Genomic DNA, 12,705 nt, shown 5'->3' on the forward strand with positions numbered 1-12,705 from the left:
GGGCCATGTATCGTGAGATTTTGAGTGAAAAGCTCCTTCCATCAGCAAGGGCATTGAAGATGAAACGTGGCTGGGTCTTTCAGCATGACAATGATCCCAAACACACCGCCTGGCCAACGAAGGAGTGGCTTCGTAAGAAGCATTTCAAGGTCCTGGAGTGGCCTAGCCAGTCTCCAGATCTCAACCCCATAGAAAATCTTTGGAGGGAGTTGAAAGTCTGTGTTGCCCAGCGACAGCCCCAAAACATCACTGCTCTAGAGGAGATATGCATGGAGGAATGGGCCAAAATACCAGCAACAGTGTGTGAAAACCTTGTGAAGACTTACAGAAAACGTTTGACCTGTGTCATTGCCAACAAAGGGTATTTAACATAGTATTGAGAAACTTTTGTTATTGACCAAATACTTATTTTCCACCATAATTTGCAAATAAATTCATAAAAAATCCTACAATGTGATTTTTCTGGATTTTTTTTCCTCATTTTGTCTGTCATAGTTGACGTGTACGTATGATGAAAATTACAGGCCTCTCTCATCTTTTTAAGTGGGAGAACTTGCACAATTGGTGGCTGACTAAATACTTTTTTTCCCCACTGTACAGGGGGGTACCGGTACAGAGTCAATGTGCGGGGACACCGGCTAGTCGAGGTAATTGAGGTAATATGTACATGTGGGTAGAGTTAAAGTGACTATGCATAAATAATAAACAGAGTAGCAGCAGCGTAAAAGAGGGGGATGGGGTGGGGTGGGGGGGCAGTGCAAATAGTCCGGGTAGCCATGATTTAGCTCTTCAGGAGTCTTATGGCTTGGGGGTAGAAGCTGTTGAGAAGCCTTTTGGACCTAGACTTGGCGCTCTGGTACCGCTTGCCGTTCGGTAGCAGAGAGAACAGTCTATTACATTTACATTTACGTCATTTAGCTGACGCTCTTATTCAGAGCGACTTACATTATTATTTTCATACTGGCCCCCCGTGGGAAACGAACCCACAACCCTGGCGTTGCAAACGCCATGCTCTATCAACTGAGCTACCTCCCTGCCTGCCATTCCCTCCCCTACCCTGGACGACGCTGGGCCAATTGTGCGCCAGTAATCCTAGTCTATGACTAGGGTGGCTGGAGTCTTTGACATTTTTTAGGGCCTTCCTCTGACACCACCTGGTATAGAGGTCCTGGATGGCAGGAAGCTTGGCCCCAGTGATGTACTGGGCCGTACGCACTACCCTCTGTAGTGCCTTGCGGTCGGAGGCCGAGCAGTTTCCATACCAGGTGGTGATGCAAGCAGTCAGGATGCTCTCGATGGTGCAGCTGTAGAACTTTTTGAGGATCTGAGGACCCATGCCAAATCTTTTCAGTCTCCTGAGGGGGAATAGGCTTTGTCGTGCCCTCTTCACGACTGTCTTGGTGTGTTTGGACCATGATAGTTTGTTGGTGATGTGGACACCAAGGAACTTGAAGCTCTCAACCTGTTCCACTACAGCCCGTCGATGAGAATGGGGGCGTGCTCAGTCCTCTTTTTTTTCCTGTAGTCAACAATCATCTTGTTTGTCTTGATCACGTTGAGGGAGAGGTTGTTATCCTGGCACCACACGGCCAGGTCTCTGAACTCCTCCTTATAGGCTGTCTCCTCATTGTCGGTGATCAGGCCTACCACTGTTGTGTCGTCAGCAAACTTAATGATGGTGTTGGAGTCGTGCCTGGCCATGCAGTCATGGGTGAACAGGGAGTACAGGAGGGGACTAAGCACGCACCCCTGAGGGGCCCCCGTGTTGAGCATCAGCGTGGCAGATGTTTTGTTACCTACCCTTACCACCTGGGGGCGGCCCGTCAGGAAGTCCAGGATCCAGTTGCAGAGGGAGGTGTTTAGTCCCAGGGTCCTTAGCTTAGTGATGAGCTTTGAGGGCACTATGGTGTTGAACGCTGAGCTGTAGTCAATGAATAGCATTCTCACCGTAGGTGTTCATCTTGTCCAGGTGGGAAAGGGCAGTGTGGAGTGCAATAGAGATTGCATCATCTGTGGATCTGTTGGGGCGGTATGCAAATTGGAGTGGGTCTAGGGTTTCTGGGATAATGGTGTTGATGTGAGCCATGACCAGCCTTTCAAAGCACTTCATGGCTACAGACGTGAGTGCTACGGGTCGGTGGTCATTTAGGCAGGTTATCTTAATGTCCTTGGGCACAGGGACTATGGTGGTCTGCTTGAAACATGTTTGTATTACAGACTCAGTCAGAGACATGTTGAAAATGTCAGTGAAGACACTTGCCAGTTGATCAGCGCATGCTTGGAGTACACGTCCTGGTAATCCGTCTGGCCCTGCGGCCTTGTGAATGTTGACCTGCTTAAAAGTCTTACTCACATCGGCCATAGAGAGCGTGATCACATAGTCATCCGGAACAGCTGATGCTCTCATGCATGCTTCAGTGTTGCTTGCCTCGAAGCGAGCATAGAAGTGATTTAGCTCGTCTGGTAGGCTTGTGTCACTGGGCAGCTTGCGGCTGTGCTCCCCTTTGCTGGAGACACTTATCTCCCTCACTAACTTTAAGCATCAGTTGTCAGAGCACCTTACCGATCACTGCACCTGTACACAGCCCATCTGAAATTAGCCCGCCCAACTACCTCATCCCTATATTGTTATTTATTTTGCTCATTTGTACCCCAGTATCTCTATTTGCACATCATCTCTTGCACATCTATCATTCCAGTGTTAATACTAATTGTAATTATTTTGCACTATAGCCTATTTATTGCCTTACCTCCATAACTTGCTACATTTGCACACACTGTATATATATATTTGCTGTTGTATTTTTGACTTTATGTTTTGTTTTACCCCATATGTAACTCTGTGTTGTTGTTTTTATCGCACTGCTTTGCTTTATCTTGGCCAGGTCGCGGTTGTAAATGAGAACTTGTTATCAACTGGCTTACCTGGTTAAATAAAGGTGAAATAAAAAAATAAAATAAAAAGTAGTCATCCACCTCTGGTCTGCTAGTCCCCCTACCTCTACGGAAGCACAGTTCCCGCTCAGCCCAGTCAAAGTTATTCACTGCTCTGGCACCCCAATGGTGGAACAAGCTCCCCCACGACGCCAGGACAGCGGAGTCACTAACCACCTTCCGGTAACACTTGAAACCCTACCTCTTTAAGGAATACCTGGAATAGTATAACAGTAATCCTTCTACCCCCCCCCCCTCCCCCACCCCCCCATAAAAAAAGAAAGAAAAAAGGGTGGTTGTCCCACTGGCTATACTAAGATGAATGCACCAATTTGTAAGTCGCTCTGGATAAGAGCGTCTGCTAAATGACTTAAATGTAATCGTTTTCAAGCCCTGACGCATCCGACGAGTATCAGAGCCGGTGTAGTATGATTCAATCTTAGTCCTTTATTGACTCTTTGCCTGTTTGATGGTTCGTCTGAGGGCATAGCAGGATTTCTTATAAGCGTCCGGGTTAGAGTCCCGCTCCTTGAAAGCGGCAGCTCTACCCTTTAGCTCAGTGCGGATGTTGCCTGTAATCCATGGCTTCTGGTTGGGGTATGTACGTACGGTCACTGTGGGGACATTACACAGAAAACATTAGGAACACCTGCTCTTTCCACGACGAAGACTATCCAGGTGAAAGCTATGATCCCTTATTGATGTGACTTGTTAAATCCACTTCAATCAGTGTAGATGAAGGGGAGGAGACAGGTTAAATAAGGAGGTTTAAGCCTTGAGACAATTAAGACATGGATTGTGTATATGTGCCATTCAGAGGGTGAATGGGCCGGACAAGAGATTTAAGTGCCTTTGAACAGGGTATGGTAGTAGGTGCCAGACCGCACCGGTTTGTGTCAACAGTTTTTCACGCTCAACAGTTTCCTGTGTGTATCAAGACTGGTCCACCACCCAAAGGACATCCAGCCAACTTGACACAACTGTGGGAAGCATTGGAGTCAACATGGGCCAGCATCCCTGTGGAACGCTTTCGACACCTTGTAGAGTCCATGCCCCGACGAATTGTGGCTGTTCTGAGGGCAAAAGGGGGTGCAACTCAATATTAGGAAGGTGTTCTTAATGTTTGGTATACTCTGTGTATAATCTATATCCCATTGTACAGTATATACAGTTGAAGTAATGGGTCCCGTGTAGCTCAGTTGGTAGAGCATGGTGCTTATAACGCCAGGGTTGTGGGTTCGATTCCCACGGGGGGTCAGTATGAAAAAAACAAAAAACCTGTATGCACTCACTAACTGTACGTCGCTCTGGATAAGAGCGTCTGCTAAATGACTAAACATTTAAAAATGTAAGTCGGAAGTTTACATACACTTAGGTTGGAGTCATTAAAACTCGTTTTTCAACCACTCTACAAGTTTCTTGTTAACAAACTATAGTTTTGGCAAGTCAGTTAGGATATCTACTTTGTGCATGACACAAGTAATTTTTCCAACAATTGTTTACAGACAGATTATTTCACTTATAATTCACTGTATCACAATTCCAGTGGGTCAGAAGTTTACATACACTAAGTTCACTGTGCCTTTAAACAGCTTGGAAAATTCCAGAAAATGATGTCATAGCTTTAGAAGCCTCTGATAGGCTAATTGACATCATTTGAGTCAATTGGAGGTGTACCTGTGGATGTATTTCAAGGCCTACCTTCAAACTCGGTGCCTCTTTGCTTGACATCATGGGAAAATCAAAAGAAATCAGCCAAGACCTCAGCAATTTCCAAACACCTGAAGGTACCACGTTCATCTGTACAAACAATAGTACGCAAGTATAAACACCATGGGACTGTGCAGCCGTCATACCGCTCAGGAAGGAGACGCGTTCTGTCTCCTAGAGATTAATGTACTATCTATCCCAGAACAACAGCAAAGGACCTTGTGAAGATGCTGGAGGAAACAGGTACAAAAGTATCTATAACCACAGTAAAACGAGTCCTATATCGACATAACCTGAAAGGCCGCTCAGCAAGGAAGAAGCCACTGCTCCAAAACCGCCATAAAAAAGCCAGACTACGGTTTGCAACTGCACATGGGGACAAAGTCAAGGTATTGGAGTGGCCATCACAAAGACCTGACCTCAAGCCTATAGAAAATGTGTGGTCAGAACTGAAAAAGCGTGTGCGAGCAAGGAGGCCTACAAACCTGACTCAGTTACACCAGCTCTGTCAGGAGGAATAGGCCAAAATTCACCCAACTTATTGTGGGAAGCTTGTGGAAGGCTACCCAAAACGTTTGACCCAAGTTAAACAATTTAAAGGCGATGCTACCAAATACTAATTGAGTGTATGTAAACTTCTGACCCACTGGGAATGTGATGAAAGAAATAAAAGCTGAAATAAATCATTCTCACTACTATTATTCTGACATTTCACATTCTTAAAATAAAATGGTGATCCTAACTGACCTAAGACAGGGAATTTTTACTAGGATTAAATGTCAGGAATTGTGAAAAACTGAGTTTAAATATATTTGGCTAAGGTGTATGTAAACTTCAGACTTCAACTGTAATATAATCTATATCCCATTGTCCAGGCTATAATATCATCTATATCCCATTGTACAGGCTATAATATCATCTATATCCCATTGTACAGGCTATAATATCATCTACAGTGAGGGAAAAAAGTATTTGATCCCCTGCTGATTTTGTACGTTTGCCCACTGACAAAGACGTGATCAGTCTATAATTTTAATGGTAGGTTTATTTGAAAGGTGAGAGACAGAATAACAACAAAAAAATCCAGAAAAATGCATGTCAAAAATTTTATAAATTGATTTGCATTTTAATGAGGGAAATAAGTATTTGACCCCCTCTCAATCAGAAAGATTTCTGGCTCCCATGTGTCTTTTATACAGGTAACGAGCTGAGATTAGGAGCACACTCTTAAAGGGAGTGCTCCTAATCTCAGTTTGTTACCTGTATAAAAGACACCTGTCCACAGAAGCAATCAATCAATCAGATTCCAAACTCTCCACCATGGCCAAGACCAAAGAGCTCTCCAAGGATGTCAGGGACAAGATTGTAGACCTACTCAAGGCTGGAATGGGCTACAAAACCATCGCCAAGCAGCTTGGTGAGAAGGTGACAACAGTTGGTGCGATTATTCGCAAATGGAAGAAACACAAAATAACTTTCAATCTCCCTTGGCCTGGGGCTCCATGCAAGATCTCACCTCGTGGAGTTGCAATGATCATGAGAACGGTGAGGAATCAGCCCAGAACTACACGGGAGGATCTTGTCAATGATCTCAAGGCAGCTGGGACCATAGTCACCAAGAAAACAATTGGTAACACACTACACACTACACCGTGAAGGACTGAAATCCTGCAGCGCCCGCAAGGTCCCTCTGCTCAAGAAAGCACATGTACATGCCTGTCTGAAGTTTGCCAATTAACATCTGAATGATTCAGAGGAGAACTGGGTGAAAGTGTTGTGGTCAGATGAGACCAAAATGGAGCTCTTTGGCATCAACTCAACTCGCCGTGTTTGGAGGAGGAATGCTGCCTATGACCCTAAGAACACCATCCCCACCGTCAAACATGGAGGTGGAAACATTATGCTTTGGGGGTGTTTTTCTGCTAAGGGACGATGGACGGGGCCATGTACCATCAAATCTTGGGTGAGAACCTCCTTCCCTCTGCCAGGACATTGAAAATGGGTCGTGGATGGGTATTCCAGCATGACAATGACCCAAAACACACGGCCAAGGCAACAAAGGAGTGGCTCAAGAAGAAGAACATTAAGGTCCTGGAGTGGCCTAGCCAGTCTCCAGACCTTAATCGTATAGGAAATCTGTGGAGGGAGCTGAAGGTTTGAGTTGCCAAACGTCAGCCTCGAAACCTTAATGACTTGGAGAAGAACTGCAAAGAGGAGTGGGACAAAATCCCTCCTGAGATGTGTGCAAACCTGGTGGCCAACTACAAGAAACGTCTGACCTCTGTGATTGCCAACAAGGGTTTTGCCACCAAGGACTAAGTCATGTTTTGCAGAGGGGTCAAATACTTATTTCCCTCATTAATATGCAAATAAATTTATAACATTTTTGACATGCGTTTTTCTGGATTTTTTTGTTGTTATTCTGTCTCTCACTGTTTAAATAAACCTACCATTAAAATTATAGACTGATCATTTCTTTATCAGTGGACAAAAGTACAAAATCAGCAGGGGATCAAATACTTTTTTCCCTCACTGTATATCCCATTGTACAGGCTATAATATAATCTATATCCCATTGTACAGGCTATCATCAATTAAACCATATACTGGATCTGTATATCTGTGGACCAATGATGATACTATGTTTAACCTCTAATACATATTTACATGTGTTCAAACTGTGTGTGTTTCTGTTCCTGTAGATCTGTGTCCATCGCTGCCAGTCTGGTTGGGGAAGACGCCAAGACCAAGTTCCTGAGTAAGATGGGTCAGCTGACCACGTCGGGCGCCATGCTGGCCAACGTCTTCCAGAGAAAGAAGTGATCCTTCTGCCACCGAACTGCCTGGCAGCCAGCGCACTACATATCCCATGAGCCTCCAGTGTCAGGGAGCGCCGGCCCAGCCACCAGCGATAGGCCAGATCAGGGGCTCTGCTCGAACACCTTCTAAATGCATCCTTCACTCCTCCCTGACTGGACAGGAGACAGCAATGTGGCTGAGCCCTAGGAAGGGAGGGAGGGAGGGAGGAAGGAAGGAAGGGGGCCCTTTTAAACGTATTTGATCAGGGCCAGGGTGTATATCAATAGTCTGAAGTGGTTTCCTCTCCTCGTCTCAAGGAGAGGAAGTCATTATATACTATTGAGATACAGCCACTAAGATTTGGCCAACTGGGTTTGATTTAGAATTTTAACAGGCGCCATGTTGGCACCAAAAGCTTTATGAACGTTGCAGTCCAGTCCAGTTAGAATGTTAGTGGCGTTCTACGTCAGAATGTGATTGTTCCAGAACCTTTTTGTGTCAACATGGAGAGGACTAGCTAACTAACTGACGTCTGTATGTTCATGGCTCTGGGGAATCGCCTACTTGAAGTGAAAACAATCTGCCTTTATTTTGTCACGTCTCTCATTGTTTTGATATTTTATAAATTATTTATGTCTTAAGACTTTATTCCTCCAAAGAAATGTGCCCTTCACTTTATTATTACTTTCTCTTTATTCTGTTTTGATTTCAGAGTCGTCTTATTATAGATGATGTACATCATCAGCATCACTACCATTCATTGGCTTTGGGTTTTTTCTGTTGGAATTGTGATGGTAAAGAGAAGAACACTGATTGTCTTCCTTAATCCCTCCATTTCTCTCTCCTTCTCTCCTTTTCTGCCTCGTTCTGCCTCTGCGTGTTGCAGTGTCTCTGGTGGTTATTTTTTAAAGTGGCTGTTTGATTTGGGTTTAGTTATTTTATTTTTGTGAACATTTTATGCACTACAAGTAAATAACTGTATGATACACTGAAATGAAGAGGACGGTACCCATATTATTATGTACATTTGAGATTGGTGTCATGAAATAATAAAACACGAAATAAACAAGTGTGTACTTATGTACACATGCTTTTGGTGATTGTGTGTATATACAGTACCAGTCAAAAGTTTGGACACACCTATTCATTCAAGGGTTTTTCTGTATTGTAGAATATTAGTGAAGACATCAAAACTATGAAATAACACATGGAATCATGTACAGTGAGGGGAAAAAGTATTTGATCCCCTGCTGATTTTGTAAGTTTTTTCCACTGACAAAGACATGATCAGTCTATAATTTTAATGGTAGGTTTATTTGAACAGTGAGAGACAGAATAATAACAAAGAAATCCAGAAAAACACATGTAAAAAATGTTTTAAATTGATTTGCATTTTAATGAGGGAAATAAGTATTTGACCCCTCTGCAAAACATGACTTAGTACTTGGTGGCAAAACCCTTTTTTTGTAGTTGGCCACCAGGTTTGCACACATCTCAGGAGGGATTTTGTCCCACTCTTTGCAGATCTTCTCCAAGTCATTAAGGTTTCGAGGCTGACGTTTGGCAACTCAAACCTTCAGCTCCCTCCACAGATTTTATATAGGATTATGGTCTGGAGACTGGCTAGGCCACTCCAGGACCTTAATGTGCTTCTTCTTGAGCCACTCCTTTGTTGCCTTGGCCGTGTGTTTTGGGTCATTGTCATGCTGGAATACCCATCCACGACCCATTTTCAATGCCCTGGCTGAGGGAAGGAGGTTCTCACCCAAGATTTGACGGTTTGACGTCCATCGTCCCTTTGATGCGGTGAATTTGTCCTGTCCCCTTAGCAGAAAAACACCCCCAAAGCATAATTTTTCCACCTCCATGTTTGACGGTGGGGATGGTGTTGGGGTCATAGGCAGCATTCCTCCTCCTCCAAACACGGCGAGTTGAGTTGATGCCAAAGAGCTCGATTTTGGTCTCATCTGACCACAACACTTTCACCCAGTTCTCCTCTGAATCATTCAGATGTTCATTGGCAAACTTCAGACGGGCCTGTATATGTGCTTTCTTTAGCAGGGGGACCTTGCGTGCGCTGCAGGATTTCAGTCCTTCACGGCGTAGTGTGTTACCAATTGTTTTCTTGGTGACTATGGTCCCAGCTGCCTTGAGACCATTAACAAGATCCTCTCGTGTAGTTCTGGGCTGATTCCTCACCATTCTCATGATCATTGCAACTCCACGAGGTGAGATCTTGCATGGCACCCCAGGCCAAGGGAGATTTACAGTTATTTTGTGTTTCTTCCATTTGCGAATAATCGCACCAACTGTTGTCACCTTCTCACCAACCTGCTTGGCGATGGTCTTGTAGCCCATTCCAGCCTTGTGTAGGTCTACAATCTTGTCCCTGACATCCTTGGAGAGCTCTTTGGTCTTGGCCATGGTGGAGATTTTGGAATCTGATTGATTGATTGCTTCTGTGGACAGGTGTCTTTTATACAGGTAACAAGCTGAGATTAGGAGCACTCCCTTTAAGAGTGTGCTCCTAATCTCAGCTCGTTACCTGTATAAAAGACACCTGGGAGCCAGAAATCTTTCCGATTGAGAGGGGTCAAATACTTATTTCCCTCATTAAAATGCAAATCAATTTATAACATTTTTGACATGCGTTTTTCTGGATTGTTTTGTTGTTATTCTGTCTCTCACTGTTCAAATAAACCTACCATTACAATTATAGACTGATCATTTCTTTGTCAGTGGACAAACGTACAAAATCAGCAGGGGCTCAAATACTTTTTTCCCTCACTGTAGTAACCAAAAAAGTGTTAAACAAAGCAAAATATATTTTATATTTGAGATTCTTCAAGTAGCCACCCTTTGCCTTGATGACAGCTTTGCACACTCTTGGCGTTCTCTCAAGCATCTTCACCTGGAACGCTTTTCCAACAGTCTTGAGGGAGTTCCCATATATGCTGAGCATTTGTTGGCTGCTTTTCCTTCACTCTGCGGTCCAACTCATCCCAAACCATCTCAATTGGGTTGAGGTCGGGTGATTTTGGAGGCCAGGTCATCTGATGCAGCACTCCTTCTTGGTCAAATAGCCCTTACGCAGCCTGGAGGTGTTTTGAGTCATTGTCCTGTTGAAAAACTAATGATACTCCCACTAAGCGCAAACCAGATGGGATGGTGTATCGCTGCAGAATGCTGTGGTAGCCATGCTGGTTAAGTGTGCCTTGAATTCTAAATAAATCACAGACAGTGTCACCAGCAAAGAACCATCACACCTCCTCCTCCATGCTTCACGGTGGGAAGCATTTATTTGGGCTGCAATTTCTGAGGCTGGTAACTCTTAATGAAGTTATCCTCTGCAGCAGAGGTAACTCTGGGTCTTCCTTTCCTGTGGCGGTCCTCATGAAAGCCAGTTTCAACATAGCGCTTGATGGTTTTTGCGACTGCACATGAAGAAACTTTCAAAGATCTTGAAATTTTCCGGATTGACTGACCTTCGTGTCTTAAAGTAATGATGGACTGTTGTTTCTTTTTGCTTATTTGAGCTGTTCTTGCCATAATATGGACTTTGTCTTTTACCAAATAGGGCTATCTTCTGTATACCACCCCTACCTTGTCACAACACAACTGATTGGCTCAAACGCATTAAGAAGGAAAGAAATTCCACAAATTAACTTAAAACAAGGCACACCTGTTAATTGAAATGCATTCCAGGTGACTACCTCATGAAGCTGGTTGAGAGAACGCCAAGAGTGTGCAAAGCTGTCATCAAGGTAAAGGGTGGCTACTTTGAAGAATCTCAAATATATAATATATTTTGATTTGTTTAACACTTTTTTTGGTTACTACATGATTCCATATGTGTTATTTCATAGTTTTGATGGTTTCATTATTATTCTACAATGTAGAAAATAGTAAAAAAATAAAGAACACCCCTGGAATGAGTAGGTGTGTTAAAACTTTTGACTGGTACTGTATGTGTGCATGTAAAACATCCTCATTGCCTTTTAATATAGAGCTCAAAGTTTCAGCAGGTGTTCAGAGTAATAAACGTTGGTAAATATTCAGAATCCCCCTCATCTTTCACAGACGCCGCTACTTCTAGAACTTCAAAGAGCTTTATGTCCCTTTGTCTGTCCAGGATTCCAAAGTTCACTAGCCGGGACAGACGGTTGCTGACCCGTAGACTGGGTCAGACTCGAAACCATTTACAGAGTCCTGGCACCGGTATACAGTGTACTATAGGGAGTGATGTGTGAAGCTATGTGCTGTCCTGTCAATATATCACCCTGTCCCCACCCCTCATACAGAACAGAATTAGCATATTCCCTTTAATATTTAACTTGTTGCTGATAACTCACCAGGTGGACAAATAATTGATATAGTTGAGGACAGTGTACTGTGTGGGTAGGAATGGAACATAGTGGGAGCATGTTGGTATTTGTGTGAATGTGCGTGTGTGTGAGAGAGAGAGCGAGAGAGAGTGTGTGGCTGATTTGCATGAGAGCTATGTTTGCAGTGTGTCAGAGGAGGCTTTTAAGCCCAACCTTGTTGAATGATGACTTTCTTGTTTTTACTTAACTTACTACAGTGTGTGTGTGGTGAGTCAGAAAATCATGTCTGTTTACGAAGCACGCTGCACAAATGGTCTTCAAGTAGCAATGGTGTTCTGCTGTTTCTACTGCTCTCTGCCCTTCAGCGTGTGCGTGTGCGTGTTTGTCAGTGACACAACTGCAAACAGGATAAGGAACCCTTTGAGCTGAGTCCAGCACTGTGGTCACTTTTATGGCCGAAAACACACACACATTCCCAGTGTGGCAGACCACTGGAGCACGTATTAATGGAACCCTTTCTTGGCCTTCCCTGGTTGTCCATGTTTTACAATCCCTTTGTAAGTGCGTTGCCTGTAGCAGAAATTAGGTTGGATGGTGGCTTATTTGCCGAACATGCCCAATTAATCACTTTGCTTTGGCCTTTTGGGCAATGTTTAGCCTTACACACAGACACACACACACACACACACACACACACAGGCAGATGGCTCTGTGGCTTTAGCTAAGTTTGGTATTAGAGGCTAAATTGAAGCCTTGAACTGTGCATGTCCTGTGTTAGCGATATGTTCAGAGTTTAAGTTGAGGCATTTAATTGCTACGCTAGTCAGTTCCAGCTCCTAATTGCCACTCTGCTAACTGTAGGGAGGCCTCACCACAAATATGCCTCACTAAGCGAAGGCTTACGGGAAGGGCCGGAGGAGGGGGGGGGAGAAGAGAC

At 44.0% G+C, this 12,705-nt stretch overlaps 1 protein-coding gene across 1 annotated transcript in view; it reads left to right on the forward strand.

Moving 5' to 3' along the window:
• Positions 1-8,545, forward strand: part of LOC311115245 (RAB11-binding protein RELCH homolog) — a gene marked incomplete at its 5' end in the record, with an annotated part of 61,776 nt that extends 53,231 nt beyond the window's left edge. The window contains one exon of the mRNA XM_084190442.1: positions 7,347-8,545. Coding sequence (XP_084046568.1) covers positions 7,347-7,467 — 121 coding nt within the window. The 3' untranslated portion in view covers positions 7,468-8,545. The remainder of the gene's footprint in view (positions 1-7,346) is intronic.
• Between the last annotated feature and the right edge of the window lie 4,160 nt (positions 8,546-12,705).

This window comes from Coregonus lavaretus, assembly GCF_964263955.1.
Source record: "Coregonus lavaretus genome assembly, contig: HAP1_SCAFFOLD_973, whole genome shotgun sequence".
Lineage (NCBI taxonomy): Eukaryota > Metazoa > Chordata > Actinopteri > Salmoniformes > Salmonidae > Coregonus > Coregonus lavaretus.